This window comes from Fusarium proliferatum (assembly GCF_900067095.1).
Source record: "Fusarium proliferatum ET1 genome assembly, contig: FPRO_scaffold003, whole genome shotgun sequence".
Lineage (NCBI taxonomy): Eukaryota > Fungi > Ascomycota > Sordariomycetes > Hypocreales > Nectriaceae > Fusarium > Fusarium proliferatum.
Window position 1 is genome coordinate 1,913,227 of NW_022194792.1, and position 25,276 is coordinate 1,938,502.

Genomic DNA, 25,276 nt, shown 5'->3' on the forward strand with positions numbered 1-25,276 from the left:
TTCAATCGGACGGAGTTAAGACTTTCATGCAGTCAGCACCTTCTTACCTCACCTCAGGCGACGATCCTTCGTAGGAGTGCGCTGTTGGGCTAGCGAACACCCACTTACCGATGCCTCTTAATCGTACTCGGCGTATAGATAAAAGCCCCGTCTCTTGGCGCACGTATGGAAGAATCATGAATTCGGGATTGGCATAACCTTGTAGACTTGAACCAGCCATCTTGAATCATGGGAGCTTGAAACTACATATGTACATACATACTGTACATATACTCATATTTCTCCTCTTTATAGCGTGAACTTTATTCTGTCTATAGCTGGGGGCAAACTTGGATGAGAAATGCAACACGGGTTGCAATTGGACCGCCGAGTTTCTGGGAGGGGTTTCTTGCCAGGGACTGATTGACTCCGATGCTCGCTGCTTGCACCGAACAAGAGAATAATATGCCCGTTGCTCAAAGATTATCAATCATTTTGTGAGCTTATTCTCTTGGCATGTTGCGGAGCCCGTAAGACAACACTGACGAGGCCCATGTGTGTTATCTGTTAGCGTTGACTGGACCAACAGAATCATGCATGACCACACCATGAGGAACTCTTGAGAGGATACGGTGTGATAGCGCATCATGCTAGAGTTGCAGCACATACAAGTCAGTAACTACCCTCGGGGAGCAAGAAACCACTGTACCTTAATATGGGGTGTTAAAATAAACTCGGTAAAGAATATCCTAAATTTATGCAGATCTACCTAAATCTTTTTGCCATTTGGGATCAAAGTCCTGAGTTTTCTTTCCTCCCCTAGACTACCTAGAGTTACAGTGAACAAAACGTCAAACAAGAGCCTACAAAGTGCCTCGTGCAAGAATTACCTACCTAGTCAAGGGTCGATCGGGTACGGAGTAGATAGTGCCAACTTAGTTGGCTTGTGGGGGATGCAGCCCAATGCCAATGATTCAGCCAATACCTAGCCATGAGAACAACAGCCAACCAAGCTTATCTTGGACCTGACGAATGCACGCCACTTACTCCGTACATGGGCCACGGAGGCCCGTCCATTGCGTACGTACGACGCTGCGAGCGGGCTACAGGCACTGTTGATTTCACTGGTTGTTCGTTCTTGGTGATCGTCATAGAATTCTTTGCGGGTGAACCCGAACCTCCCGCCGGTATCCTACAAGAGGTCCCGGCACCCCCGAAGCCCAATTCATTATGTTGAAACTGGAATCTGCATCAGTCTCAATAAACTTTACAGTTTGTTGGTTGTCGCTGCCGAGACTTGCCAGTGACAACATCGACTGTAAAGCTGCGTCACCCGCATCCACACCAACATACCAAAAATCAAACCGACCATAAAGCCGCTGGGGATCGAAAGCCCTCATACGGGGTTCTCTCTATCATCCACAAAACATCGCAATAAACCCGAAATGAAGCTTTCATCTCTTATTCTCTCTGCTGCGTTTGCGGCTGCGGCGCCTCTATCTCGAAGCACTGATGTTCGACTTATCACTTACAACATTCGCCTCGCACCAAAAAAGCCCCAATGGGGCGAGGAATTATGGCCCGTTCGTCGTCCACGCTTAACAGCCCAAATAAACTACGAAACATCTGGAAGACCGGAATCCATCGTATGCATGCAAGAAGCATTGTATCCGCAAATTCAAGACATCCAGCAAGATCTGGGAAGTGAGTGGGACTACTATGGTATCGGACGCAGGGGCGGCCAAAGTGATGAATTCTCCCCAATTTTCTACCGTCCTTCTGTTTGGAATATTGAAGACAAGAAAACATACTGGCTGAGCGATACGCCCGAGAAAGTTGGTTCCAGGGGATGGGACGCCGCATTCCCAAGGATTGTTACCGTCGCGCGCTTTCAACATACCGCCACGGGCAATCACATGGTCTACATGTGCACGCATTTCGACCATAAGGGGAAGAAGGCTCGTGCTAACTCGGCAAAACTAATTACTGATATTGCCGAGAACTGGTCTATACACAACGGCGAGACCATACCAGTCTTCATCGGCGGCGACCTCAACTCCTCCCCCAGTGGTGCGGCTTACAAGCATCTCGCCAAAACCATGAACGACGTGAAGAGCCTTGTCCCGCAGAGTAAGCGATACGGACATTCGTCATATACTTACACTGGATTTACAACTGTGCCATGGGACGACATGTATCTTGATCACATATTCGTGCACGACCCGACCGGCATCGAATTCAAGGCCTTTGCAGTGGTCAATTCGCGATATGAGGATGGGGTTTTCATTTCCGACCATAGGCCAGTCGTGGTGGACGTACGACTAAACCAGGTCAGTCGCAAGCAACGAAGGACTGGGGAGAAAAAGGACGAATTCTAGTAGACCATGATTTTTGCACAACGGCGTTGGGGATAAATTATGGCATGATACCCGTGTGAGACTATTTAGATCTAAATGGAAATCACTCTACCAAACCAAGTACTCCTTGCTTGCCTACCAACTACTTGTACTGACGAGTTTCTCTCTCACACCAGGCGGCGAAAGCTTTTGAGAGGCCAGTGCCCCCCTCTTGTCCATTCTTTAAAGACACCTGGATGTCATCTGGGATGCATCCGATGCGACCCCAAGGGTAGATCAAGGCTCCGTTATTGTCTGCGGTGATATCTGGCGACAGCAGTCCAAAAAGCTCACTATAAGCTCCATACCTGGGCTCCTTAAACATGAGGCCCTAAATATCGTCAGAATCTGCTCGAGACGTGGCATTTCCACTTACCATCATGAAAGACACGGGTGCGGGCATATGACGCTGAAGCTCTGTCTTCAAGAACCCTGGGTTGACAGCCTACATCGTCAGCATCGCACTTTCACTCCCATGGGGGCGAACTCACCACTGATATAATTCCTTGAGGTCCCAATCTCTGAGAAGTCTCATGGGCCAAAAGAAGATTACCGGCCTTGCTCATCATGTAGTTCTCCATCTGGTCTTTGACCACTTTCGGCTCCTTCTTGACCTCGTCCCAGACAAGGCCTCCTTTGGGCGTGCCCATCTGAAGAGTACTTGCAAGCCATACAACTCGAACAGTTCCCTCGTCTGCGACCACTGTGGTCTTCACCAGAAGCTCCTCGAGAAGTCGCGAGAGTAGATATCCACCCAAACAGTTCGTGCCCATCTGCAACTCATGCCCGTGCTCGGTTTTGCTACCCTCAGGAGGCATCATGACACCAGCATTGAGCACTAGGCCATCAAGTCTTGGTTCTTTAGCGAGAAATCGCTGAGCTGCAGGCTTGATACTTGTGAGGTCGGAAAGGTCAACACATAGCGATTCAAGACGTCCTGTTGAATCTGGAAACGCTGACTGCACCTCTTTTATGGCCGACGTGATTTTTGAATAGTTGCGTGCAGCTATGTACACGATCGCTGAGCGGGAATAGAGAATCTTAGCCAGTTCCAGACCAACACCAGATGTTGCACCAGTGATAATGTATACCCTGGAGTTCAAGGAGGAGAGGGAAGATTCTGTGAAAGTAGGGGAGGGGGGGAAAAGTTGTGTTCGGACAGCCATTTTCTATGATGAAACTGATAATAAGGCTGCCAGACAACGATAATGATACTAAACTAGTGGCCGAGGAGAAGGGCGTCGAGGGCTTATATATCCATTTTATCTATTGCTTCTGAATAGCATTTGTCATTACCCTTGTCTGTACACAGGGCTATCGACATTATCATTGAGGCTTGGATTGACGCCGACACTCTGATATTAGCTCGCCTCATAGAAAGTACATGGCCAACTTCAGGGGCAGGTCAAGGTAATGTGGGCCCCGGCATGGTGATGCTCAAACTCAGTCGGCGATGGCCCACGGGATCGGCTTTATGGTGTTTTGGCAGCTCCGACATGGGCCGGATTCCCGATGACCCCACCCGCCGGCGTGCAACATCGTTGTATTAGATACGCGAGATTACCATAATTGTAATCATCTCTACTCCGTACAAACTTAGTCAAACATTCTGCTGGTCTTACAAGTACAAAACCCAAATCCATCCTTCTCACGCCTGTGGTGAAGCTTGAATGCTTCCGATGCTCAAAATCTAATCCTGGGCTTCAGGTACAGTTTGATAACTTCCTTCGGGCACAGGGACGCGAGCGTTTCGAGTGTAGATATGCTTCGCATTCTCCCAACTCAACCCCTCAACGCAACCCCCTTTCACCGACAGATATGGCTTGCCTTGGCTGTTTGGCAAGACGCTGCGATGTAAGACCCTCACGCCGCACGACTTGCAAAAGTAGCACTCCAGGGTATTTCCCTCGTCTGTAGGTCGCTTCCAGACACAGAGCTTGGACAGGACATCTTCAGAGAGAGGCCACACACCGTTAGCAGGGAAGATGGCCGATGTACCAAAGGCAGAAGCAGATTGTTTCTGACATTCAGTACAATGGCACCAGTAGACACTGAGGGGTTGGGGTCGTGAGGCTGTGACTTGGACTGCGCCGCACTGGCATTCGATTTTGGGATGCATGATGCTATCGATACATCAGCAAGAACCATCACCGAGAACCGGTGTGTCTCGCATTGGTTACTTGAATCACGTAAGCCAGGAGGTGATAATGGTAGAAAGGACGGTTAACAGATCGTTAGAGATGAGATTTGTCAAATAGGTAGCAGGCATCAGCTCAAGCTGTCGCACTTATCAGCTTCAAAGACGGTACATCTGTTACCCCGCTCAAGTCTCAAAGCTATCGTGAAAGGGGTTAGAAAAGCTTGACCATTGTCTCCATTCGGGGAGTTTCTGAGGGAGATGTGAGAAAGCAAAGACAGAGTCTCCAACTCCGACAGTACCAGTACGCAGCTGAGGCCACGGCTCCCAACCAATAAGAGCCACGCCCGGTTAGCTCAATCGGTAGAGCGTGAGACTCTTACGAGTACGCGATCTCAAGGTTGCGGGTTCGACCCCCGCATCGGGCTGTTCCTATGATTCGATTGCGAGCGATTGCGAGGCTTTCTTTTTTGCAAGTATTCGTAACGTTGTGCACGAAAGTTCTCTCATTGCTGGGATTTCCGAAGGTTCTGAAACGTCGTAGAACCAGTCAAAGTTGAGTGAGGACCGCACGGCCCCACTCTTCAGCCAGATTTTCCGCTCTTTGACGTCACGGTCGTTGTTATTGTTGCCTGCCAGCACCACATGTAAGCCCCTCTTGGTGATGCCTTCAAGAACCTCCATCACTGCGTATCAATCATCAAGATGCCCTCCAGCGGCTCGTATCAGAACTCGAACCATCCTCATATAGGACCTTGGACAGGCCCAATCCATCGGCCGTGGCTGTACCTCAAGAGGGCCGGCGTTGCCGCGTTGTATCCTTTGCGTGGCATCTGGTTCTTCATTCAAAACCGCGAGTTCTGGCCACTCCTGGTGGGAAGGATCCTGCCCATATCCCTAATCTCGTTCTTGGTATACCTTTTACTCTTCACGTTTGCCTTCTTACCCCAGTATGCTTTCTTAGCGATATTCCATGGCTGGGGCGCATGGGTCAATGCTGTGGTACTGGTACTAGGCGAAGGATTGGTCATCATACAGGGCTTGTTCGAGGGCTTCTTCGTTGATGAATGTCGAGTGGATGTATTTGATGTAAGTAGTTGGACTGAGAAACGGTTGTTGTTTGTAGTTCCGTGACTGACAACTGTAGGCGGCCCTTATCAAGCTTGGACATAAGGATCTTATTGCACCACAGCGAATCCTGTTCTTAGACGCACCGAACCCGGTCAGAATGCTTGGAAAGCCCACTACTACTGCCATCTACACTCCATGGAGCATCATCCAGATTGTTGAGCTCATTGTCTTCTTACCACTCAACCTCGTTCCAGTTGTTGGCACACCTGCCTTTATCATCATCACTGGAACTCGACTCGGCAAGCTCGCTCATTATCGCTGGTTCCAAATCAAGGGTTTCTCAAAAGCTGAGCAGAAGAAGGCGTTGAGGGATCGCGCGTGGGAGTATGTTTGGTTCGGCACAGTTGCTATGATTCTTGAACTCATCCCTGTCTTGTCGCTCTTCTTTCTCCTGACAACTACAGCTGGCGCAGCTCAGTGGACGGCTCGCATCGAGGAGGAGAGTAGGGGCCCTGCTGAGAATACTGCTGCGAACGGTCAGACGTATCAAGATGATGCCCACGAGGACCCTCACCCCGATGCACCTCCCCCTTACACTGATTATTCCGATGATGTAGTATGAGCCAGATAATGAATTACCATAATACGAGTTTAGTGCTATCTTGATTACCTATTTATTTCATCGAACTGCCATTGGCTTCGACAACTCGGCTCGATGGCAGTGTACCTACTCATATTCTCTGCGCATGAACCCCTTTCATTGCAGTCCTGCTCAAGGTACCTAGATATTGTGACCACGCCTAGCACATTCCCCTCACCTGAAGTACCTAGCATCTGGGCAGGTCGGCTGGGATCCAGAATGACTGAGGCACCAAACCTTCCATGCCTGCCTGCTGAGTGCCTGCCTCGCGAGATGGAAGTCATCCCATCTTGCGGGGCGTCCAAGTGCAGGACACTGCCAACAGCTGGGGAACAGGAAGGAGTACCGACTGCCTAGTTCGACTCGCTCAGATTTAAGCCCATGTGGTGACTTGAACTGGATACCATGTGTTCCAAGTTCAAGTTACCTGTCAAACATCACATCACATTCTTGGAGCTTCAAGAGATGGACATCGTACAATGGCAATAGAGATTAATTGAAGTATCGCGTGCAAGTCCAGAGTTAGACCTCGTTCTCACATGGATTGATACACCTACCTCTTTGGTTGATCTGGTCCAATAAGGGAGGCAACTGCCGGCTGGCAGCTGCCTCACGCGCTCTTTCCTCCTCTTGTCGTGACTTTCTCTCCCACTGGCTCGCGCAACTCCTCGACGAACGCGTCATCCCCAACATTCTGCCGCTCCAGGAGGAAGGAACTCCTGCCCTCGTCCCCCTCCTCCCTGGCATCCACCGTATATATCCTTCTCCTCTCGATCTCGTTCCCAAAACCTTTTCTTCTCTTCTTCATCCCACCTCATTTTCTTTTCCCTTCATCCTCAATCCTCCTCAATTCGAGAAGAGGCATCTTCTCAGTCCTCTCGTTTCTGTTGCATTCATCTTCAAGCTCTCTCTTCTCAGCTTTTCTGGCAAAGCATTTTACACTTGCCCACCAACAGGAATCATCTCACATTTTCTCTCCTCCTTGTACACGCCCCTCAACCGCTCGACTTTCTTCGCGTCGAAGTTGATCACCCAAGATGCGTATCGCCGCGTCTCTCGGGGTCCTTGTGGCCACCAGCCTCTTGGGCCATACTGCCGCTCAGGCAACTGACTACGGGCAAGTTACAATGCACCGCTCTTCTTTGTCCCTGGCTAACCTTGGATGACAGAAACCCCAACGGGAGCCCAGTTGGTAGCTCGCCTGGTGGCTCTGGCAACATCATTCCTGGCAACACCGACGGGTCTGGTAACCCTTCGTACCCAAGCAGCGCTGCCGGAAACGTTCCTGGCCCCTTGCCCAGCAGCGTCGGCCCTGGCTCTACCGACGGTGGCTCTAACGGTCTCCCCCCTGATGAACCTAGTGGTGTCCCCGGTGGTGTCCCCGGTGGTGTCCCTGGTGGTGTCCCTGGTGGTGTTCCTGGTGGTATCCCTGGTGGTGTTCCTGGTGGTATCCCTGGAAACCTTCCTGGTAATTCTTCTCCCAATATCCCTGGTGCTGGTTCAATTATCGTTCCTGGCAGCTTTCCTACCAATGCACCTCAGAACATGCCTGGCTCACCTGGGTCTCCCAACGCTGGTGGCTCTGACCTCCCTACCTGTTCTCTTCGCTCCACAAAGACTGTTGTTGTCACTGTCTACCCCACAGATACTCACGACGGACAAGATTTCCCGTGGCCAGACGATTCGGATTCTGATGGCTCAGAGTTCCCATCACCCTTCCCTACCACGCCTGCGGATTTCACTTCTCTGATGCCCGCATCTTCTGTCCCTCCTTTCACCACGTTGACACTCGACATTTGGGGTCCCGATGGTAGCCCTTCAAGCTCTGGTTCAGGGTCAGATGATGGTACAGGATCTGGTGATAGCAGCAATCCAGAAGATGGTAACGGCACAGAAAATGGCAACAGCGTCGGTGGTGCCAACGATCCTAGTGATGGTTCTGACAGCTCAAACTCCGGCTCCAATTCCGGATCTGAATCGGGTGTTAGCAACAGCTCTGGGTTAGATGGCGAGAATAGCTCTCAGAACAACTCCGATTCCCCATCCTTCTCCCAGACCCCTGGCTCCAATGGTGCACCTGGGTATTCTGATGGCGCTCCTGGTGATGATTCCTCTGTGGGTTTCCCTGGAGCTTCTGGTGCCAACACCGCTGCCCCCACTCCTTTCCCGGGACCTGGCTCTCCAAGCGATGGTGGTGTACCAGGCAGCCAGCCCCAATTCCCTTCTGCTATGCCTCCCCAAGAGGCGAGCGACAGTCTCCCAGTCACCACCCAGGCAGGCCCTCAAGGCCAAGGCGAGAACTCCCCATGGTTCACCAACGTCCCAGGAGGAAATGATGCTGGCCAACCTATCCCCTCCTTCATCACTATCACTGGCCAAGACGGACTACCCACTATTGTCAGCAGCGGAAGCAATGTTGGCCCTGGCCAAGAACAGCCTTCAGCTACCCCAGGGTTCACCCAAAGTGGCAACAACCCAGGCCTCCCAGGTGGAGTTCCTACAGTATTTCCACTACCCTCTGCTGTATCTGCTGGTCTCCCTGGTTCACAAAGTCCTTCCAACTCCCAAGCTGGATCTCTTCCTGGCAGCGGACCTGGAGGGGGAATCACTACATGTGCAACCTTCACCATCACTGGCACCGACGGCCTTCCCACAGTGACTGACTCCACGTGGGTTGTCCCTTACAGCACACCTTCCTTTGAGGACTCCTCACAACTTCCCGTAACTGGCATTCCCCAAGCTTCACTCTCTGGCATACCAATTGATGTTGGTAGCATCCCCACTGGTCCAATCTCTGCACCTGGCATACCTCAGGACGGGTCTGGAGGCTCTGGCTCATCAACGTGCACAAGCTACACCATCATTGGCACTGACGGGCTTCCCACGGTGGTTCACTCCACTTGGGCTGTTCCTGTGACTGGATCTGACTCTGACTCTGGACACCCGACGGGCGCTCCTGGCTCAGAGTCTTCAGGGGGCTTCTTGACCATTTCCGGGTTGTCAACCTTCAGCCCCGATGATATTCCAGGATCACTTTCTACAACATCCAACTTGGGTGGCGCTATCCCTATCACCACTTCCACGAGTTACACTATCATTAGTGCCGATGGTCTTCCTACAGTTGTGGGCACCACTTTGGTCATCCCTGGACCGACAAATACTGACCCCAGTATCAGCACTGGCACCAAAGAACCCTCGTGGGCTTCGGATTCTCTACCCAACGGCGTCACATCTGCCATAACCATGCAAACCACTGGAGCTCCCGAACTACCCTCTTCTGGCCCGTCCGATGCCTCTGGATCTGATGATGGAAGCGAAGGCATTACCACTTGTACTAGCTACACTACCATTGGACCTGATGGTTTTCCAACAATTGTCGATTCGACCTGGGTTATCTCAGGATCTGCCAACACTCGATCCGAGTCACCGAGTAATCCCTCTTTTGTCTCCGACTCACTTACTTCTGGCCTTCCCATTGGAAATCCTGGCCCAGTGACATCCTCCCCGGGTCTCCCCTCCAATGGAAACGATGGTGAAGTGTCTGGCCTCACCACCTGCATTACCTACACAGTAATCGGAACAGATGGCCTTCCAACAGTTGTTGATTCGACATTTGTCGTTCCCACTGGTACTGAAAATCCTGCTGGAGCAAGCCCTACTGATGACCAAACTGATTCATCTCTTGGTTCTCCAAAAGCATTCACCACGATCACAACTGCTGTCGTACTTGGCCCTGACGGAAAGCCGACACCAACTGAGCAGACCATTGTCTTCAGTGACTCTTCTGCGCTTGGTATTTCTGCTGATGTTCCTCAAGCAACGTCCTCTGGCATTACACCCCCATCTAACTCTGAGCCTGTCCTCACTACAGGCGACCTGGGCCCTCTTTCTACCAGTATCCCAACCCTCAACGGCTACAATGACGGAATGCCTGAAGACCCCATCTCGGTTATACTCACCGATGCTAGCGCCGATGCGCAGGGTACTTCTGCTTCTGGTACAACCACTGGAACTTTCACTTGGACTGTCACTTCTGTTGTTGACACTTCAAATGGTCCCGTGTTTTCAGATGGTGCGGATCAGCCTCCCTTCACCAGTAACCTTTCAGGTGACGGTTCCTCTGATCAGCTTCCCCAGACTGCGTACGGACCTGTTGCAAGCGAGAACACTCTCTGGCCTCTTTCTGCAGGCACTGCCACTCTACAGACCACTACCTGGACCAATGTCATCAAGGATGAGACCACTTCTTACACAATCGACTACCCTCTCACCACTCTTGCCACTGTCACCGTTCCCCGAAAGCGCTTCTTTCGCCGTCAAGGCATGTCTTGGTCTAACACCACTGCCTCTGACTCCAGCGCGACTTCTCCCACGGCAACAGAAACGACTTCCAAAGCCAGTTCTCCTTCCATCTGTGCAACAGGAGGAAGCATTGGAAATACCACCATTGATGTAAGCAGCTATCTTACTCATACATAGATCTTTGCTAATATTTCTCAGTTCGATAACTCCAAACCCGGGCCTCTCTTCAATCCCGTTGAGAACATCTGGTTTTCAGGAGGTTTCCTTATCGCACCACCTTCTTCTAGGCAATCTCAACCATACATCCCTACTTCTGGTGGTCAGCTAGTGGAGTTTGTTCCCCCGGCGCTCTCCAACACAACATCTACGATCTCGGGAGACGTCGCCCAGATTGGTGTAGGCCCCCATGCCGCCAGCCCTTGCTTCCGATTCGACCTCTTTGGAGCCAGCCTTGGATGTGATGCCCATGGAGGCGAGAAGTGGTGCGAGTTTGAGATCTCAGCCTACCGCTGGAATGAGACCTCGTCTACCGAAGAGTCCATCGCTTGGTCGGAAACCAAGCAAGTACCGGCCTGTCCAACATTTTCCGAGGGCGGCTACGAGCTGACCCGTGTTGATCTGGATGGCTATACAGACCTCTCGTCGGTTCTGATCGCCGTGCGCGTTTCTCAAAATCTGCGTGTTTGGTGGGGTGATGACTTCCGTGTCGGCTGGACTGACAATAGCTGTATCGCTGCCTCTTGTCGTACCAACGTCCCATCCCAGCTTGTCAAACGAGAGACTGTTCTCTCTGCTCTTCGACAAGGTGTTTACCAGTGGACACCTCATGAGCTCAAGCGTCTGGAAGACAGTCTGGTTTAGGAATCTGCCAACTGAAGAATGTCACGATGCAACGAACTCTATTTGTATTGAAAGATGGCGCATTCATGTCGAGCGATTTGCTCTGTATTATTGTCACAATTTGAAACGAATTTCTTGGACGGGAGGTGTAATGGTTGATGCTGGGACATGGGTTTAATTCACAGATAATTAGATGGATGGGAAAACATCATGTCAGATATGATCGGATAACCCTTGTTTGCCCAAGTAATTGAGATAAAGATGTATTGATTCTCTGAATCTAGATGCGTGTCTGTAAAACGATATTGACTGATGAAAACCTCTGGTGATATAAGTTTGTGAGACAAAGCACGGGGCAACTGCCTGGCTGGAAAGTGTGTTTGTATTCTTTTCCTGTTCAGAATGGCTTTGAGGGCCTGCTGTGATAATTTTATGATGGAACATAAGTTCCCTAAAAGATTAAGTATCATTAGGAGCCATAACATCTTCATATGTTCATAATGAATCCTCATCATCAAGGGGGCATTTTGAGAAGATTATCACTCCTTCTGTCATGAACTCACACGTATTACAAAACCCACACATATATTATATCACCCTAAACCGTACAAATGTCATCGACATGACCAAGACCTCATACTAAGCCATCTATATCCTCATAACTTAAGCCATTGTCAAAACAGATAATTACCTTCCAAAACTACTCTCAATCGCTTGATGATGCGCTGGCGTACTCGGACTCGTCGTACTCGATTTTATCGTCGTCGCTGGAGTCACTATCTCCAGCCTCGTTGGCACCCATGTCGTCGACGCCGTAGTAGCCATCATCATCCTGCCCGTCGTTTTCAACTGAACTGGACAATCGAACTGGTGCCAGCACAGTCTCTTCAGATATCCCATTGTCTATTTCTGCTGCCTTGAAGAAGACATGGTCCTCTTGGAGACGCTTGCCCTGGCTGACAAAGCCCATGGGGCTGTGAGCGAAGTCCTGCCCACGGCGACGGACTGCTAGCCACTCTTGTAGAAACGTCAGTGGACTTTTGGCGAGCTTTTGTTCGAGGTCAGTTTGTGGCTTATATGTCTCTGTCTCAGCATCCGTATCAGTCTCAGTAGGCTCTTCATCCTGTGCTTGGTTACCGAGCTCGTCACTCTGGATTCCGAGTAAGGAGCACATAGCATCGTATTCGTCCCAATCAAAGTACAAGCGCCCGGCGTAGATTCCCAGCTCAACCCGAAGCCACTTTGGAGCTTTCCAGTCAATAGGTAGAGGAGGAATGCTATGGAAAGTCAGATCGTTGAATCGGAGCATTTTTCGTGTAATTGGTGCAGAGTAAACTAGAAGATGCGTGGGGACACCCGAGTTCCGCATGATGGGAATCAAAGCTTCGGCTTCTTCCGGCATGATAATGACAGCTATCTCGGCGACAGAGCTCCAAATGATCCAATTAACGGGACGCTGAGGTTTTGTTAGTTCTATAACTGTTGGAGGATAAGTGAGTAAAACACATACCAAGAAGCCATCAGTAGAGAGGTCTCCCTTGGGCTTGATAGTTCTGCTAAACTCGGCCGTCTCGAGTAATTGTGATTTGGTAACCTTCGATTGCACTTTGTACTTGCGACCGGTTCCTGTCTTTGACAGGGCATGGAATACGTGAGTAAAATAATTCGTATCTGCAGGAAGCCTTCCAGTTCTGATAAAAGCCTCGAGGCTGGCGTGGAGACCTGGGAAAGAGAAAGCAGCAAAGTGCTGAGGCTTCTTGACTTGTCGCACTGATTCAACCTCGAAAGCAACCTCTCTCTCCTGCTCGACTTCCTGTAGAGCAGAGGCATGAACGGCTCGGCCAGTATCTTGAAAGGTCTTGCGTCTTGCATTGAGATCTTGAATAAAGCCTTTAAGAACCGCGCTATTAGATGTCTGCATGCCGGCGGCGCGGTTCTTTAATTTGGGCTCGTAAAGATTCTGCAGGCTCTGCTGTTCGTCTTGCTTAATCGCCAGTACATATGCTTTTCGTTGAGGCTTGTCGGTCAAGAAGTCCGGGTGATCTAAAGCAGCTTGCATTCGACGGCAGTAATCCATACCCTGTGAATAGTACAAGGGCTGTAGCTGCTCAATTTGGTCACATGTGTTGTCTAAAAGCCATTCGATGACATCGGCTGAGTCGATGGGCTCATGAATAGTCTTGTTTTGCAGGTCTGAGATGCTCTGGTGGACCTCAGGAGGGACAAAGAAAGAAACAATCTGAGTTGTTCCCAGCTGTCGTAGACGCATAGCAGCTACGAGTTGTTAGCAAATCGATCTTGGAAGGCTCTGATAGCAACATGCCAAGCTTACCTTGAACAGTGTGGTCCTTGGTCTGGCCTAGACGAAGAGTGAGGGCACCCTTAGCTTTAGGAGGAAGCCTGAGATCAGTGCCACGGGTGTGGGCCTCATCAAGGTATACCAGGCAGTTTGAAAGGTCATCAGCAAAAGGTGACGCGAGGAGAGGTGTTTTTCTTCCTTCCTTGGTCAGAATCCAAGGTTTGTTTTCTTCATCAAAGTACAAGCCTGCCAAAGCGAAATGGTCAATCTTTAGCCACTGCTGAACCAGAGTGTAGTTGTCCATCTCCAAGATCTGAGCTCCTGCATCGATTAGGATACGGATGGACTTCGACTGAAGGCACCATAAGAGATCCATCTCGGTGGCTCTTCCCATGTGTAGAGTTCTCACATCCTGAGGTAGAATGCAACGACGATTTCGAGGATGAAGGAGATAGGTCAAAACCTCAGCGCTTGTGTGATGAAGACTCGGCAGATCTTGTTGTTGAATGTTCAAAGGAAGCATTGTTCTGTTGTCGTTGGTACCACTGAAGCCTGTACTCAGTGGTTTGCCTGTTGTCTCTTTGTCGTTCTCTGTTGTGCTCCCGAGGGGTGAGAGTGGAATGTCCCAGCCATTGGCCTGAAGTTTTACCTCAAACTGCTTGGCGTGTCGTGGAAACACGAAGTTGTTCAAGAAATAATCGATCACTACCTCGTTGTACCGCACAACCTTCCAAATCTCCCTAAGCTGCATCTCGTCATCCACGTTGATCGAGTTCCAGGCTTTGAGGGAGGAAGGGAAATTCTCAGAGCTCTGACTCCAGTTATCGTATTCGGTTGATGGGTCGTCGGACTTAAGGATATGTTCAAGTGATTGTCGAAGTTGAGCTAGATTTATGCCATCATAGTAGAACGCCAAACAGGTGAGTAGTATTGCGACGTCAGGATGACCCCATTCGGATTGATCGCTCGGAACACCTTTGGCGTGAAAAGGCACTGCTATAGGATCGCGGTGGGGATGGAGACCGTACTCTACATTCCAGCGCTTCTTGAGGGTCATCATCAAGATGCGATTGACGAGGAGGCCTCGAAGAAGATAAATTGTTTGCTTCAAGCTAGGCTTATCTGGCGAGAGATTCCGGATGCGCTCTATATTTGTAGCGCTCGGTCGAGCGTGCATGAGAAAGTTCTTGACAGCGACCCTGTCTTTAGTTGCCATTGCCTGTTCAGTAAGAGGTAGAATCCCACCAGCACCGTGACAAATGTCTGCTGTAAGTCTTCGGACCAGCTCATCCTCAACGTCTTGCCTGAGGAAGAACACAAAGGGAAAGCCGCCCTCGTTTCGTCTCATAACGCAGATGGAGTGAGGAAAGGACCTTGACAAACCATACAGATGGTTATCAACAAGTCTCAGTACGGCTTCAACTACAAGCCAACGATGTGGATGTCCGTCAACTGTAGTCTGAGCGCCAGATGGGTAGATAAGCTGGGTTCTCACTGCGAGAGTATAGTCCGACTCGTCCAGGATATCTCTTGACACCCTTGTGAGCCATTCTTGGACTTTAATCATCGGTCCTGCTTGCGCTGGCTGCTCGTCCAGGAGTCGCTGTCGGCCGCTAAGCATGAATGACATCTGGTGCTCGGGTTGACATATCATGACACCACCAGACTTGAGCATATCTCTGTGGATTGAATGATAGGCTCGTACATTTTTCTCGGTAGACGGAGTTCGACGTGAGAAGGGGACATGCCGAATACCCCTTCCAAGTATACCCCCGAGTCTGGCCTGCAACAGCTGAGCTGTTTGTTGGAGAAGAGCTTTTGGTACAATGACTCGCACAAGCTGTTTCTTGTTGGCGAGTGCTGCCGCAGCCATAGGGATAATACAGGAGGTTTTCCCTGTGAAACTCATTAGTACTCAAAATGGCCGATATTGTTTTCTTCCAGGGACAACTTACCTTGGCCCATGTTCATCTGAAGCACAGAATTGGATCCCGACCCAGGGGAAATTGTGGCTAAAGCTACATCAACTTGAACAGGACGGATCATCATATTCGACTCTATTTCTAACAGGAGCCAATCTGGATGCTCTTCAGGCTTCCAATTCGAGTGTCCCTCATTGGACTCCTCTTCGTGGTATCTTCCCGAGACGTTTTTGGACGCCAGGTCATGAAGTCGGACCAGTCTTTGGTGTTTCGTAATGCCAACTCCCATTTCTAAAATGGCCTTTTTCATTCCACTTCCGAATTGTGTGACATCAGCAGCCGATCCGAGACAAGAAAGAAGTGTAGCTTTGGTCACAATCGGCCACAGGTTTCCTGCCTTGAGCCAAAAGATCCTTCTTTGTGAGAGCATTCCACTTGATTCCAAGGCTGTACAGATCGCCCCGAAGTCGCCCTCGACCTTCTCCATACTGGATTGGATCTCAAGTTCTCGAGATTTCATCGACTCTTTAACACTTGCCAAAGGAGTGTGCTGGAAGGCGGCGAGACTCTTCTGGAAGTCCGCTGCATAACGGCGCCGAACAGCCGACTGAGATGCTCCCAAGCGTTGGGTTATAAGATTCAATTTCATACTGCATTCTGACCTCACAGTTGATTCTGACGTACTCTTCTCCATTTGGGCATTATGAGGCCTTGTAAGACCAGGCCAAGGGGGCTTGGCCACAGAACCGGTGTTTCTTTGCCAAGTTGAATTGCCGAACCTTGGGAAAAAGTCCTTCTCAGTCAAAAATGGTCGATCCACCGAGCCTGCAGGAGGGACTTGATTCATACTTGTCGTGACCTTAAGAATACGATACGATTTGGCCAGAAGTTGCCGAAGGTCGACGGTCTCAGTACCATCTCGTATTCTTACCGTGTAGGTCTCCTCGGATAAGGGAACCGTAGGTGGTTCGTATCGATCTTCTAGGTTTCGTCTATCAAGAATTGTCTGGACTTCTTTGAGATGCTCAGTGAGATCTTTATTCATGAACAGGCGTTTCCACTCGGGACGAATAACTTCCAGCGCAGGGCCGATGTCAATCAGCACAGACCGAGATAGACCACTGACATTTGGTTCCAGACAAGGCCATTGGTTGAGGAGGTGGTTGGCTAAGTACTTGCAATCATCTTCAACTTTGGCTTCGTGTTGTGCTTGCTCGATTTGCAACTTGCGTAATAGTTTTCCACTCGAATACTGCCCCAGGCCCATCGCGTCGTTCTCCGGCGCAGCAACTCGGTACGGCTTCAGCAGATGCAGAATGTAATCAAGCTGAGGTGCCTGGTTCGGTTGGAAATGATCAAACTCATCCCATTTGGGCAATTCAAGATCCTTCAGATCACTGAATACCGCGGACGCAACAAGGGTTCGAAGAAGTGGCATATTTGCGTCGAGATGGAACGACATTGGCCCGAGGAGGTACATCAACTTGTATCGATCTGCTGATTCACGGGAAAACCGGACCAACGACCCCCAATGTTGAAGGATATTAACCTTCAGCTTCTCATTGATGGATGTCCCACTGAAGGCCGATGTAAATCCACCAACAGTGCTGCCTTGTGAGAGAGTTTGAGCAATACAATCTGTCGTCTTGAAGCTCTGAGGCCATTTCTGGATCAGATTTGTGACCTCAAGCACATTGCGATGCATGATGTTGACTGTTGAGGGGCGATCTCGAGACATGTACTTCTGGTTAGCTGGTTGTGTGCAGCTGGATGTAATCCCTGGACACCTTGTAACAGCACCTTGTCGAAACATCGCTCGTGCATGTAGATGCATATCCCCTGAAAGAGGGAGCTCTGGCATCTTCACAATAACCTGTTCCTTGGCTGAGAACATTCCTAAAGTTGCAGACTCCTGAAGGATACGATCTACAATTTGCCTATATGCCGAGTTCTGAAGAATGATGGGAAGGGACTCAATCCAGGTATCTGTACGCATCACCTTAAGATCTTGTGGATAGTACACTCTTCTCGGCGTTAGCCCAGCTATCTTGTGCAGTACCGACATAGAGGGTGGGGTAAGGGGGGACCATGGTTGAGATATGCCCGCTTGAAGCCACTCAATAGCTTCTTCAGTTCCAGTGCGGCCAGTCAAAGGATCAGGCAGAAGAAAAGATGTGCACGCATGGAGAAGAGCTTTAGTGAAAACCAGTGTGGGTTCGGGCGCGCAGTCGATCCGTCCAAGTGTGCTGTTGATATTGAATCTCCCAAATTTATCCGAGGGTTCGACCCTTACTGTAACATGACACCCTTCTGACCTAGCAGAGACGGGCCCGAGAGGCACCAAGATAGACCTGTGCATCGGATTGGTAAGGCTAGTACATACGAGCTTACTGCGGAGGCCGTACCAGGTCCCAGCATCTTGGTCGTTGTCGATTTGGCATTGTAGCTGAGGCGACTGAAGTAGACGGTTCTTGTTAGTGTAGAACACGATGTTGAGTCTTGGAAGCTCCACGGTAAGGTTTCGGTCTCCTCCAGGTTGATACACTTTTATCTGGCTGCGATCTTCAAGGGAGTCTAGGATTCGGCTAATACGATTGAAGAGTGGACTTGACGGGTTGACAATATAATCCTTTGTAGGAAGGCCTCGGTAAAGGCGCGTCCTCGAACATGTGTAGTCTTTGAGGCTCAAAATGTACCACTTGTGAGGGTCATTCGGCCAGGGTCTGTCCTTGTTGGTTATAAAAATGTCTCCCGTTCTTAAGTGCATCCAATGAAAGCAATTATGCAAAAGGGGACCAGGAAGATCGGGGTAGTCGCCTTGAAAGATCTCACGTGGTATCAGTTGCAATGCATAGTTTCCTCGGAAAGCTCTTACAATCAACTCCTGCGTTCCACTACCATATCCCACATGGACTTGATATCCATGAGGTTTCACGCATAGGCCTGTTTTTCAATTAGCATAGAGCACATGTTTCGCTAAGTCAATAAGGTGCACTTACTGTACTGCATCTCCGGGCGACGTGACGGGAATGTCAGGAGAGCTTGGTTACCAAAAAGTTCGTTCAGCACAACAGAATACTTCGGGTCTTCTGGAAGTTTTCCCATCGGTTGCCAATCGACAAGAAGCAGTCCTCTAACACAGTTGAACGAAACATTCTGCTCGATTAAGTCCACGCCGTCGCCTGTTCTGGATCGGCAAAATACCCAACCGGGCGCTTCTGAGGCCAATTCCCCTCGCGAGAAAACACGAGGACATCCTTCTTCCTCGGGCCACATCTCACAGAGGGATCGCCGGAAGACTTCCAAGCCATCAACAATTCACTTCGACACAATTGGGGCAAGTCGATGTGAAAGTCGGATATCTCGAATGATTGCATGCTGGAGGAGCTGGGGAAGCGCCTCTAGCTTAACCACAAGACTATCATTTACCGTGATACTGCTCTGGATGAATATCTCGAGAGACGTATCATCGAATTCAATACGGCCAGAGGCCAGAGGTACATATGTGCGTTTGCACAATAGAGCAGCCCAAAGACCATACTGTTGGAACCGTCGTGCTGTCTCAGTTTCGACAACCTTGTAGGATTCAGCACGAAGGAGCTTGAACCAACGCAAACATGTGTTCCTGGCGCGTAGCAAAAGGGAAATTGTCTGGTCAGATATATCGGGCATACGTGCGGCCCAGGAAAAGTCGAGGAGACGGAGGGTGAAGGTGACGATGGTTTCCATGAGGTAGATTTCTCTCCAATTAGCCGCCAGGCTGTCCAAGCGATGTGATATTTGCTCCATGAAGGTCTCACAGAATGAACGGTCTCGGAAAACCTCATGGATGAGGCGAAACTCACCCCTGGAATCATCTAGGGGCCCACACTGAAGAGCCAGATGAGTGACAAGTAACATCGTGGCCTCATTGGAGAAGTTCAGGTTGGCCGATGCCAATTCGGCAAGAATAGATAGCCAGCGCCTGGACTTTCCAGATGCAACCGTCTGAAAAGCAAGATATTCATGAACATTGATACCTTGTGGGCATCTCGATGCTGTGGCCATGATTTCGTAAGAGGATGGCCCGTAAATGCTCTTGAAGAAGGCAGAGTCTTGCTGCGAGAACGGGGAAGAGTCGGGTATCTCAAGCTTCACATGATGTAAGAAGCTCAGATGACCCCGACGACTGGGCCACTGTTTCGAGTTTTTATCACAATATGCCAACTTCAAGCCGTTTGGTCGACAAACACCGTATCTGCCGTTATCCCATTCGACAGGGAATGCTAACGAGTTGTAGTGGGTAGAGACAACTGTTCTAATGTTAGCTGGGCTTTCCTTATAATTTAATTCTGGACTGGTATAAGCGATGCCGAAGAGAGCAGTTTATATCCAAACTTGTGTTCATGGTTCAAGTTTAGGACAAACCGTATGGTTCTTCTCGGACTTGAACAGGCATCATCCTAAGGGTGGCCTTGAAGGGGTAACGGTAGTCTGGATACTTACAAGGTTTAGTGACTGATGCCAGAGAGCAGCTCATTAATGATTCATTGGCATACTTCTGTAGCTGTTGGTAGTCTCGCGCCCAGCACTTCGGGTCAACGCCTTCCTCTGCTGGCAGGGCTATTGACATAATAGTCCATGTAGCATCTCGATATTTTGCCAAAGTCTGCGGGCAAAGCAGCTCAAAAATGACAGCTTTCGCGACATGAGGATCAGAAGGGAGTGGATGCTCGTAGGCCTGGATACTAATTTTCTTCAACTGCCGCTTCAAGTAGCAGCGACGACAATCGCGATCATGATAAGGGGGCAAGTGAGGATTGTCCTCGTCCACCATGTAGACGCATGTGCTCTCATCGATAACTTTGGATGTCTTTGAGTACTCCTCGCTTTTTTTCTTCCATTCCTTTTCTTTGCTGTCTCGCAAATGGGTCGCCCATGCCTCTACTGACTCATGCAAGTCCTTCATCTCATCAGAAATGTCAGAGTCATCATAGAAGCGATGACCAAATGATCCTCGGACGGGATCGTCAAAAATGCTGATTGTTGAACCTTGGCAAGCAGCAATGCGATCCTGTAGATAAACCTGGATCTCTTGCAGTCGCTTCATATCATCGAAAGTAGAAAGTAGCAAAATATCAAGCATCTCAGGTCGAAAGACAGGGTGAAATTCGGTGAGGAGTGGGTACATCGCACAGGCTGCCTTATCCATGGTAACCCATAGATCCATGATGTTCAAGATCAGTGTGCTCTTGAGTTCGGGGATTCCATTGTAGGCCCTAAAAGCTTGTTGCAGATACTCATTTATCAAAGCAGCTGCGCCTATGACTTTTGTGTGTAGAAGGAGGCTTTGCTCATGGCAAAAGCTGATGATGGTGAGTTCTTTGTCAGTTAACTTGAAGTGCTCAAGAGCAAAGGAGCTAAGATGCTGCTTCGCAGCCTGTGCAACATTCGTGGTACCTTGCCGCCCAGTATTGAACTTGAAAGGCTTTGAATAGCCTCTCCAGATATTGTTGAGGGCAAACCCACTCATCTTCAGGTTTAACTTCATATCCTCGAAAGAAGCTTGCTTCGGTAGCGGAGGGATCGTTTTCGTCATGGCTAACTTCTGGTGCTTCCACGACGCTTCGATGAAAGCATTTGCCTTGGAAATTGAATTCTGTAATCCGGGACCGAGTTGGGTGAATAGATACTCAATTCTCTGGGCCAGATCTAGAAACCGATCCTTCTCAACTTCCAGCTTGACTAGCCGCCGGCAAATCTTTTTCTTGAGGAAGTCGAGACGGTCAAGTCGCATTTCTCCCGATTGCTGCACATGTGTGAGGAATTCACTGAAGAGGTGAGCTAACAAAAACTTGTACTCAACTCGCCCAATTTCACCCAAACGTTGAGCAAGGTATCGAGAGATGACAACTCGCAGCACGAGCCAATAAGGAAGTCGTTTCCATGGTCTTTCTGCGTTGTTCCACAGTACATCGTCCCGAACCATCTTTTGTAGAAGAGTTGGGGCGAGGCGGCGGCCGTTTTGTTGCAGAATAGCCATGAGCATAGAGGAAATGAGAGCAGGTTCTGATGTGTTTCGAAACTCAGGCATAGATGTTCCCGCCTTGAGTGCCTGTGCGGAGAAATCAGTGAGTGATTCTCGCGAAGCGTTGTCGAGGAAATTGGCTAGGTTGGAGACGAAACCATTCTCACGGAATGTAGCGAGGGGGACTGCGACTGCACATCCAGGAAAGTCCCACTGAAGCGCATTTTCAGTTGCTAGTACATCCTCATTGCGTGCCGAAGTCTCAAAGGCCTCGAATATGACAGAGGCGCCAAAGACAGCACTGTATCAAGTTAGTTGACATACGGTGGTTTGAAGGTGAGGTATGAAGACAGAACTCACTCTTGCGAACGGCGGACGTAGAGAGCACAGTTCTGGCTCCGTACATAGACGACCAGAAAGTCCGACTCTCCAAAATCGTTGAGCTCTCGAATGAGTGCAGTTCGGTCGACGTGACCTCCGGCATGAATGCTTTGGGTAGCACGAAGGCCTCGTTCGATCAAGCTCCAAACGTAACTCTGGTCGTTGCCGGGAAGATCTCGCATGTGCTTCACAGAAACCAGGAATCGGTTAAGGAGGGCTTTCTCAAGTTCATCTAGATTGGCGTCCTGTCTTTGCGGGAGTTGGGGAGGGAGCACGAGATGGTTGTAAAGAGCGTCGTTGAGGGAAAAGGACCTTTCCTTGTCGCTCTTGCCAATCCGAGGGGGAATGGAAGCCGCGGGGGGAGGCATCGCTTCTAGCACCTAAGGCACCGCGCTTCTACCACTAGGCCAGGTGATTCAGTGTCAATTCTAAGTCACTTAGGTTAGTCATGAAAGTTATCTTGCGCGTGTGATAGAACTCAGTACGTGGCAGTTGAGGTTGGAGTCGCGATACAAGGTTGAGGAAGATGAAGGGTGAGGGTGAAGTGAAGATAAGAGAAGAGAGAAATGAAATGAAATGAAATGAAATGAAATGAAATGAAATGAGCGAAGGTTTCGTCTTGGAGAAGAAAAGTCAACATGGAATGCGAAGGGTGGGTGGGTGAATGATTCATTCACCTTGTGAGGCTGCTGTTGCTTGATGATACTGGCACTGGCAGCAACTGTCAGTGCATGTGATATAAGATAACCTCCCATTTCTGGCCCACTGTCTCAAACAACATCAAAATGTAGTAAGCTATTAAAACCTACCGCAGGTACCTAGATATTCAGGCAGTGGAGACAGACTCCTGATGCTTTGTGAACCAGATCGACTGATATCGAAGGCGTTTCTGTATTTGAAGTCAAAGTGAGCATCCAGGCAGGGTGACTGGATCAACAAACAAAAGATGAACGATATCAAATTGAAGCTACGTTTTAGGTATCTACCTATACAAGTACACGTCTTTGACTTGAAAATGGTTCGCTCTGTGGCTGGCTGCCTTGCAGCAAAATTGCAGGCAGTGGGCCAACTGCTGGTGGCCGTTTGTGAGTTGGGCGGCCCTCAAAAGACGGCCTCATGCAGACGGCCAACCACAGCATACGCGTCAAGTTGATTAGGCCGTAAGAGGTGAAATATAATCTGGAGGCTGTAGAAGTTCATACATACGTACCTACTAGTTACGTGCAAGGGAACTGGGATATTGGAAAAGTGCACATTGTTCTATCATCTCATTTCAAGTCAGGAGTAACTAGCAACAGGATCACCCAAGACATCCAAACGAGGCGTAACCCCCAATCCCGGATCCTTTGGTGCATGAACCCTCCCATTCCTAACCTCAAAGTTCCCATCCGCCGTCTTCACAGTAACCATATCTCTACACTCCAATATACACCTGAAATTCTTCTCCGGAATAGTTTGCCCAAGATGAACGATTGCCGCAAAAGCAATGTCCGACCCGGTGGTCTCCTGACAACTCATGGTGTAGCCTGCTGCAAGAGCAATATCCCTATGTCGTCGACTTTTGGTCAAACCGCCGTTCTTCGAAATTTTGACCCCAAAGCCTTCAGCCGCGTCATCTGCTATCATCTGGATTATCGATGCGTCTGTGGTAGCGAGCTCGTCGAAGTGAATAGGTACGTTGCTTCTTCGACGAAGGGAGACGATTTCGCGCCATGTGGCACAGGGGGCTTCGAGAACAAAGTCCAAGCCAGGCGGGAGGAGCCTTAACATGCGAGGGGCGTTTTCAACGGTCATGCCACCGTTGGCATCTACCAGGAAGAACTCCCCAGGCTGCATATCAGCGAGCGAGGCAGTTATTCGGCGAGCATCTTCACCAGGTTCTCCACCGATCTTGACGGATTGTCCTATGTATCCCCGTGCTCTATGCTTTGCAACACGCTTTCGCATATTCTCGGGGTTGTCCATATAGATTGACGAGATGATAGGCAGACCAACATCAGTGCGGCCACCGAGCAATTCGCAAACAGGCATTCCCACTGACTTTCCGAAAATGTCCCAACAGGCAATGTCGATAGGTGTTTTGGCGTGCTCGTGGCCGATCAGAGCAGAGTCCATGACTTCGTTGATGCGGTCAACTCGCCTTGGATCCAATCCGATCAGCCAGGGAGAAATCTCCGCAATACCTGCTCTCACGCCTAGGGCATGAGCGGCGATGTAAGTTGACCCGAAAGGAGTGCTCTCGCCCCATCCTTCGATACCAGTATTTGTGGTAATTCGGACCATTGTTGCATCAAAACTCCTATACTCTCGCCCGCCTGACAAATAGTAAACGCCCCCCGAGTAAGGGAGGTCGACTCTGAAGAAGTCTATCTTTGCTATTCTGAGCTCAGACATCTTGTTGGGGAATGAGTGGAGAGAACTGTGTAGAACTATTGGAAGAGGACATATGAAAAACAATTGAATGAAGAAGATAGGACATAGTGTCACACTGCTTATACACTCTGGCCTTACCGATGCAACTCTGACAAAACGAGCCTACTTCAAGCTCCCCTGTACCCCAAGCATGAAGCTTCGACGCCACGAATCCAGAGAATGCCGTTCCCTCAATAGCTTCCGCTCATTTCAATAGGAATATTCTTCAACCTTTCCTTTTTCGGCCCGTGAGTTTACGGAGTTCTAAAGAAGATATCGCTTGAATACTAAATAGAGAAATGTGAGGCTTACTGGTATATTCTTTGGTTCCTAAACTGTGGTATCCGCGGATTCCTGTCCCGAGATAATGCAAGGTTGGACGATGGTGTAAGTCAGCTGCCTCAGGGGTTGAGGTACTGTTCAACAGTAAATGTAGAATTTAGCTAGATAAAGTTTATCACTTTCACTGTCTGTTGCAAGTTCAAGCTTTCAAAGAGATCTGACATATTTGTTCACATTCTCTTTTTTTTATTTTCTTCCTTTTCTCTTTTCCCTTTCATTTGGATCGACTCCTTCAGACACCGATAATGTTCGGGAGTGGCAACCGAGCCCTGAGGACTGGGTATACGGTTTGTAACCAAGCCATCCACATAGTCTCTTTCCACGCAGAATCTTTGGAAAATATCAGATTTAGCGCAATTTATAACCAACGACTTACTCGCTTCAGGATAAGATAACCTTTTGAAATACTTGACCAACCTCGTGATAGTTGCAATCTTTCTTGAGGTGTGGACACCCTAGACTACGGCTGAGGAACCCGACATTAGCCAAGACCAAACACTCCTCAAAGCTTTGGTAACCAAAACAAGAAAATATTTGAGGAACAGGAT

The 25,276-nt window shown here is 49.5% G+C and overlaps 7 protein-coding genes and 1 non-coding gene across 8 annotated transcripts; 4 read left to right on the top strand and 4 right to left on the bottom strand.

Annotated features, from left to right (window-relative positions):
- Nucleotides 1-1,424: 1,424 nt before the first annotated feature.
- FPRO_06419 (uncharacterized protein) lies at nt 1,425-2,357 on the top strand (the record flags this gene model as incomplete). The annotated part of the gene is made up of 1 exon (XM_031228669.1): nt 1,425-2,357. One exon carries the CDS (start codon nt 1,425-1,427, stop codon nt 2,355-2,357), a length of 933 nt encoding a protein of 310 aa, XP_031078983.1.
- A 121-nt stretch (nt 2,358-2,478) lies between these two features.
- FPRO_06418 (uncharacterized protein) lies at nt 2,479-3,541 on the bottom strand (the record flags this gene model as incomplete). The annotated part of the gene is made up of 3 exons (XM_031228670.1): nt 2,479-2,706; nt 2,752-2,820; nt 2,867-3,541. The coding sequence occupies 3 exons, from the start codon at nt 3,539-3,541 to the stop codon at nt 2,479-2,481; spliced, it is 972 nt and encodes a 323-aa protein (XP_031078984.1).
- A 524-nt stretch (nt 3,542-4,065) lies between these two features.
- On the bottom strand, nt 4,066-4,494 carry FPRO_06417 (uncharacterized protein; the record flags this gene model as incomplete). The annotated part of the gene is made up of 1 exon (XM_031228671.1): nt 4,066-4,494. One exon carries the CDS (start codon nt 4,492-4,494, stop codon nt 4,066-4,068), a length of 429 nt encoding a protein of 142 aa, XP_031078985.1.
- A 363-nt stretch (nt 4,495-4,857) lies between these two features.
- On the top strand, nt 4,858-4,940 carry tRNA. Its single transcript is given in 2 exon segments — nt 4,858-4,894; nt 4,905-4,940. It is a non-coding gene; the product is annotated as a tRNA-Lys (tRNA).
- A 277-nt stretch (nt 4,941-5,217) lies between these two features.
- On the top strand, nt 5,218-6,205 carry FPRO_06416 (uncharacterized protein; the record flags this gene model as incomplete). The annotated part of the gene is made up of 2 exons (XM_031228673.1): nt 5,218-5,601; nt 5,660-6,205. 2 exons carry the CDS (start codon nt 5,218-5,220, stop codon nt 6,203-6,205), a joined length of 930 nt encoding a protein of 309 aa, XP_031078986.1.
- A 1,055-nt stretch (nt 6,206-7,260) lies between these two features.
- Nucleotides 7,261-11,386, top strand: FPRO_06415 (uncharacterized protein; the record flags this gene model as incomplete). The annotated part of the gene is made up of 3 exons (XM_031228674.1): nt 7,261-7,284; nt 7,346-10,675; nt 10,724-11,386. 3 exons carry the CDS (start codon nt 7,261-7,263, stop codon nt 11,384-11,386), a joined length of 4,017 nt encoding a protein of 1,338 aa, XP_031078987.1.
- Nucleotides 11,387-12,071: 685 nt separating this feature from the next.
- FPRO_06414 (uncharacterized protein) lies at nt 12,072-22,342 on the bottom strand (the record flags this gene model as incomplete). The annotated part of the gene is made up of 8 exons (XM_031228675.1): nt 12,072-12,821; nt 12,876-13,639; nt 13,698-15,560; nt 15,620-18,529; nt 18,586-18,862; nt 18,926-19,878; nt 20,072-21,894; nt 21,954-22,342. 8 exons carry the CDS (start codon nt 22,340-22,342, stop codon nt 12,072-12,074), a joined length of 9,729 nt encoding a protein of 3,242 aa, XP_031078988.1.
- A 910-nt stretch (nt 22,343-23,252) lies between these two features.
- Nucleotides 23,253-24,368, bottom strand: FPRO_06413 (putative L-alanine-DL-glutamate epimerase and related enzymes of enolase superfamily; the record flags this gene model as incomplete). The annotated part of the gene is made up of 1 exon (XM_031228676.1): nt 23,253-24,368. One exon carries the CDS (start codon nt 24,366-24,368, stop codon nt 23,253-23,255), a length of 1,116 nt encoding a protein of 371 aa, XP_031078989.1.
- Between the last annotated feature and the right edge of the window lie 908 nt (nt 24,369-25,276).